Below are 6,761 nucleotides of genomic sequence, written 5' to 3'. Positions count from 1 at the left end.
AGTAATAAAAAATACTATTTAATAATAAGGAATAAACGTAATATACAATTTTTAGCGCATCCTAAAATATCTTAACACCTTTAGCGATCATTTCGGAAAAAACTTGTAACATTTGCAATTAATTGTTCTTATCATTCGAGTGAATTTTGAAACGTCTACATTTTACCAATCGTTGGTTGTTTACCATTCAAGAAAATCGCGTTCAGTAAAGAAGATTTAACGTCATATTAATGATGCATTAATTAACATGAAAAAGATATAAATAATAGTAAAGATGAAATATTAAATGAGCAATTATTTTGATTTTAAATTGTATTTTTATTTGAACAAAATATAAAATATATATGATAAATTATCAACGAATGGTATCTCAACTGCTGATAATATAGGAATCATGAAAACAAAATTCTGTTTGTTTAATTATAAAATGAATAAGTTAGTTAAGTGAAACTGACCTCTTTAGGATAATAAAAGGACGAATAGGCGAATCATTTCGCACGATTACGTTTGTTTGATCGATAAACATTTCTCAAAGTTTATTTTTCGGTATTAACTTCGGTTGCTACTAAAATGACGTGTGCTCTTGGATAATGGTGTAGGTAGAAGAAAAATCGTTCTACCGTATTTTACACGCTGGGATAATTATAAATAAAAGGACAAGACAAAGTGTGTGGATATTTTATCGTCGTTATGTGCGATCGATCGAGATGGAAACCTAGGGCGTATTGTTACTCTACCAAGAAAATAAAATCAGTTTCAGGCTCGAAGTATGTATGCACGTATCTATGTATGTATGTTACGCTGCGTGAGGGGTTACAAATAAAATTATTTTCTCTCGGATACACCTAATTTAACCAAATTTTATTCGCTCTTTTATTTTATTATGAATTTTTTCCACGAAAAAAGACATTGCTAAACTTTGATTCATTTAAAATGATAAATTGAGAGAGAACGCATTTAAATCGAAACAAACGCAATATTTAATTCTAAAAAATTGGCTTGAGAACAAATTATTAATAAATTATTTTTAATATAACAATCAATTTGTCATTTCCAATGTGAAAAATTGATGAAATGTTGGTATTCAAATTGTTTGTGTGCATCTGAATGGAAACAATTATTCTGCTTACTATTTAAAACACATCATGATGTTTTTTAAATGTTATTCTTTATAGATGGGAACGTCAAATTCCAAAGGATGAAGATTATTGGCAAGAATATTTTCGAAAAGAAGAACTAAATCTAATAGTAAGAGATTTCTATCCAAACTTAACGTTTTATCCTTCGATCCAACACTATCCTCGAACTTTAAATAATAGAATTCGTAATAACGATGACGCGAATACTTTAAATAATTTAATTTGCAACGATAATAAAACTTTTTTAGAATCTATACAGAATGATACATCATTTAAGGTAAATTTGTTTACGAAAGACAATAATTTCGTGAGTAATACTTCATTTACTGTTCTTCCTGGTGCATCGGAAAAGTCTTTTACCAAATTTAATGCATCAAACAAAAAATTTAAGATGTCTGCTAAAGAAAATATTTCATTAGGAAACAAATCTTCTAGTTTATTTCCCGATAATGATCTTTTCAAATATTCTACTCGATACGCTCACGAAGCTTTGAAACGTTTAGCCAAAAAAATGCATTTTAGTAGAAGAAAATTAAATGAAAGAACGACAAAAGTTTGTCCATTGGAAACAATGGAAGAAGATTCTAAAGAAATTGTAGACAAATCTGAAGAAAAATTTGCTAAGATTACGCGTACATCGTTGCAATTCTTATCCGGTTATGAAGTTGACGAAAAAGTTGTACATTATTGTCCACGTACGAGCTCGTCGAGAAATTTTTTAAACAAATTACCAATCATGTCATATTTTCCACGTAGAAAAAATCAAGATCGTTGTCTTTCGTGTTTATACAAATCCCTCGAAGAAATTGGTGCATCTTTAAGTAAAAGTGAAGACGAGAAAAGGAGAAAGAAACGAATACTCGAAGGAAAACTATCAATTAATTATGATAGCGATGACGATAGTGTCAATTTTGTTGAATTAAAAGATCAAGAAAATGTAAATGAATTCAAGACGTACGAAAAAGAAATGAAATTCGATCTAACGCAAGAAAAAAAACATATTGTTGAAGAAGACAAACTCAGTTTGCAGGGAATACAAGGAACAACGAACGAAATGAAAGAAACTGAAGGATTGTTGCAAGTATCGGAATTAAAATCGACGACTAACGTTGGTAAAAAAATCAAATTGGAAAAATCCGTGACAATGTCCTTGGACAAATCCAAAGAACCTGTTTCAAATTCGGACGAGGACGAATCGAGTATTACGTACATAGAAAATTCTTCGACTAAATTGAAATACAAACCGGCTTGTCACGTGCCAACAATTTTGTGTCACCCATTGGAACCATTGAGAGCATTGAAATTAAGAAAATCAACGAGCATGCAAACGCGTATGGCAATAAACGAATCAACGGAATCAACAATAGTCGAGTTGGACGATGAAAATCTTAAAATTGCGTCTAAAAAAATTGGAAAAGAAGAAACCCTAAAAGATTCTAAAAACAATCTTACCGAAATTGATTCGAAACCTGTTAAGAAATTGACAAAAATCAAATCGGTTTCAGAAAATCTGATACCCGATGGCGACGAGGATGCTACTAATGTAATTAACGATAAGAAAAATAAAAATCTGTTAAGAAGAAGTTCTAGTTGTACGAATTTCGAAGAAATTTTAAAGGATTTTACAAAAGGTACAGAATTCGTGTCACCTGTGTTGCATTCTTTGAACGAGGAAGAACAAGAACAACCTAAACAACAACGTTATTCTCTGTTTACGAAAAATGAGATCGAAGAAACATTAAAAGATTTGGAGATACGTAATGTATCACCTATATTAGCATTGTCTACTATGTGCGATATGTTTTTAAATCGAATTTTAGAATTGAACGACAATAGAGATAAGAGTAGGGATAAGATTGCAAAAAGTTTGGTTAAATTATTGATAGAATCTAAACGTTATACGAATCCCGATAAATTTCCTTCTGATCTGATTTTTTCCTCTAAACAGCGACCATTGTTAAACGGTCAACGATTGAGACGCATCCTACCCTTAGATTCTTACAATCTGATCGCACCTTTTTTGGGAATGCCTGAACATTATCCAAGGTTACCCTTCTCCCTTCCTAAATTACTGAAATTTCGAACGACCAAACAACGATCTGATCAATCTGATTCTACCCAAGAAATTTCGGAAGATTTAATCGTACGTTGAACGATAAATAAATATAAATCTCGATTAATTTGATAGAATAAAATAATAAAATAAAATCAGAATAGAATAACCCTATAGGTATTTACTTATTGTTAATATTATACGGGTTAAGAAGTTAAAACACTGTTAATAATGCAAAAGGTAGGATAAATTGTCGCGTGACGTAGCACTGCGTCATACTTAACCCAATCATGCGATTTAATCTCGATCAAACACGGCTCGGTTATCACTTTGCTAAGTACGCAACGAGAAAATTGTCATTTGGCATAGAAGTGAATTTTAGCGTGCACCGGAAAAGAAATTAACCCGTGTTACTGAGTTTTCGGTTTTCACATATTTTTTAAACATTTAATTATTTTCTTCTATCATTATAATCTCCATGAGAATAATTTATTATAATCGTCTCTAAAAAAATTGTATTAAATTATTATTTAATTCATAGGTACACCCACCTAAGTCCATGAAAGATAGCATGATTTTAGACGATGAAACGAAAAGAACACGATCGAATAATCCTTACGAACTATTTATGAAGAAGGAAAGGCGCAAGGTAAAAATACAAAAAAAGGTATTTTCCAAGTTATTTCTTTTATTTGAAGTGTTGTCCCTTAGGCTATCGTTTGGCGTCCCTTGACGGAATCCGACTTGAGGGGCTACGATCCAGAAGCTACTCTTCGCATGAGAGCCGACAAGATTACTACAGATATATGTGAGGAATTTTGCGAATGGTTGAGGAGTTTAGGTGGATTAGAAAAAGGAATCAATGAAACTGTTCTCAAAGACATGTTCGAAATTAGCTTCTCAGCTGACGTATGCAAATCAACTCAAGTGAGTTAATCATTTATATTATACAAAGATCCTATACACAATATTATTCTGCACTGCGATGTGATATTACAATGTAATTAAAAATTATTTGTTTTTTAAAATCAAAAAAACAAGATTAATGTAAAAGAAATGGCAACAGTTCCGACAGACGTAGCCTTGGCAAGATTATGTCAAAAATCAAGCGTATTGGCAACAACCAGAAAACAACTGGAAAGAGATGCCAAAGCTGAAAGTAAACCTAAACGCGTTTTGGCATTTGGCACCTCGATGCCATCCGAATTATTATTCATACCACCTGAAAATCAGGTAAGGGAAAAGTGGTTAGAGTGTAAAAACGTACCACTCGAACTCGAAACGATGGACGTTGTTTGGGATGGGATTATTCATTTGAAAAGCGTGCAAGCTTTCATCAAATGGCTTCATCTTCATCCTGAGGTATTTCAATTTATATTAAATATTTTCTTTTCTAATATATAACGATTGATCATTTTATTTTATAATCATAGGTAAGCCTACCGGAAATATTCAAACGTTCTGAAATTACGAAAACAAATGAAAAAAGTCATGCGAAGGAAAAAATCAATGCGGAATGATCGATTGATAAACCGTATCGTAAATTTGTCGTTAATTTATTGAACGTTTAGAAGTTTATTTGACGAGTTAATCGATTCTAACGAATATAACGAAAGAAAATGTTTTGGTAGATGAGATATATGTACACTGTCGTCGTGTAACCAACGATTTAGCTCGGATTTTCAACGCGCAAACACCAGCAGGCGTGCCAACCAATAATACCGTTCGATAACACGATACCAAACGCCTGTTTCATGTATGTGGCGTACGGTTAACCCCTAAAGCCAACGCAGTATCCCCAAACTATTAGGAATCGACGGTTAAAATTCTAACAGCGTTAAACCAAACCGTTCATTTGCCTATTCGACAAAAACTATCAAAAATACTGCCGAATAATCTTTAATCATTCTTATTTTTATGTTTAGGGCTAAATTCATTAGTTAATTACTTCATAAAAACATAATATATTAAAGTATACTATTTTATAATTTTTCATCTTTCCAAATTTTTCAATTGTAAATTTACAAAAAGTATGCTTAAGTAAATTGGGTGCATTTAGTGTCGAAAAATCGTTAATGGAAGAAAGTATTGATAGAAAATCTTGCATGTTAGATGTATAACTTATGAGATCATCGTTAGGCACCTTCCTCCCTTATCCCTCCAGCCCTTACCCACCTGTCGATAATGACGTAGGACTGTCGACCATAAGAAATATTGTAAAACGTAAATTTAAAGCAAAACTCGGCTTCGTGGCATCTGCTTGCGACAGGAACACGTTCGGAGGTATCGTTTTTTCTATCGCATTGGTTTCAAACCCGGTAAGAATAAAGAAAAAAAAAAGAAAAATACATCTGTGCAGTATTCTTCTTCTTCTTCTTCTTCTTCTTCTTCTTTTTCTTTTGATAGGAGACATTTGGATTTCATTTTTTATCCTTAACAAATAATTTCGCGATAACGAGGATGTCGGATGATAACTTTTTTTCGTTCGTTTTTAAAAATCGGTGCTAGAGTTTTCATTTTTATTTTAATAAAAATAAAAGATGGATAGGAGTAATTAGTATTAACTTTTACAGTAATCATTATTCTTCGATTAAAAAACAACGTAAATTAAAATTTGTTCTTAATTATTTGCCTCCCGAAAAAAAAGGCAATATATAAAATATTCAAAAGAAGAAGAAGAAAAAGAAAGAGAGAAATTCTAGATGGAAATAGGAAAAAGTAGAAAGGAAAGGACGGTGTCCTAGAAGTTGTAGGTACCTGTAACTCGCGCAAACACGTGTAAAAATCTAAACCACATAGACCGCAAAGACACAGTCGCCCAGTCGACGGTTTTCCTCCTTTCCCTCGCACGTTAATTGAGCTAAAAGGAAGGAAAAAGAGCACACGTACACAACACACACACTCACTCATACACCCACCCACCCACGCGTAGTAGTACTAGGTTTACAAGCATACTCCTTTGCTATTCGTTATTCGCGGAGCTTTTTATTCTTTCTGTTCCAGGAATTTCCCACGAGGCCTTCCTCCCCCCTTTCTTCTTTAGTCCCTTTTACCCTCTTTCTTTCCCGCTCCTTTTTTCTATTTCACTTGCTAAAGTAAAAAAGAGAGAAAGAGAGAGAGATAGATAACAAGTTGATGGTAGTATAGGTGTGTGTGTATACACATAGAAAAATGATACAAGTTGTAGTAGAAAAGTAGAAGAAGAAGAAGAAGAAGAATAAGGGAAACGAAAAAATGGAGACCCCCGGAAGATGATGATGATGGGCACAAAGGATTCTCCTGCAACCAGAAAAAAAAAAAAGAACGGACGAGCATGGAAAACGAAGAACCGAATGATGAGAGAGGAACGAGACGTAAGCTGGACCAACCAGAACTAAGGGAGGAGGGTTGCAACGCTCGTGGGAGTTGCAACAGGGGAAAGGAACTTCGGAAAAGAATATCGGTGCATTGGTCATCGTTTCGGTTCACTACGAACGAAGATTTTCGCTCGAGCGAAAAATTTAACAAGGCACACGCTTCCGATACCGACAATAGCCAACTTTCTCGACTACCCTCAACCCCCACACCCC

At 33.4% G+C, this 6,761-nt stretch overlaps 1 protein-coding gene across 1 annotated transcript; it reads left to right on the top strand.

Annotated features, from left to right (window-relative positions):
- Window positions 1–2,771: 2,771 nt before the first annotated feature.
- LOC106787158 lies at window positions 2,772–5,505 on the top strand. The gene is made up of 5 exons (XM_014749276.1): window positions 2,772–3,282; window positions 3,734–3,841; window positions 3,904–4,119; window positions 4,234–4,554; window positions 4,626–5,505. The coding sequence occupies exons 1-5, from the start codon at window positions 2,929–2,931 to the stop codon at window positions 4,710–4,712; spliced, it is 1,086 nt and encodes a 361-aa protein (XP_014604762.1). The 5' UTR covers window positions 2,772–2,928; the 3' UTR covers window positions 4,713–5,505.
- The last annotated feature ends 1,256 nt before the right edge of the window (window positions 5,506–6,761 follow it).

Source organism: Polistes canadensis, unplaced genomic scaffold (genome assembly GCF_001313835.1).
Source record: "Polistes canadensis isolate GaletaPanama2010 unplaced genomic scaffold, ASM131383v1 scaffold_94, whole genome shotgun sequence".
Lineage (NCBI taxonomy): Eukaryota > Metazoa > Arthropoda > Insecta > Hymenoptera > Vespidae > Polistes > Polistes canadensis.
This window is presented reverse-complemented; position numbering and strand designations above follow the sequence as displayed.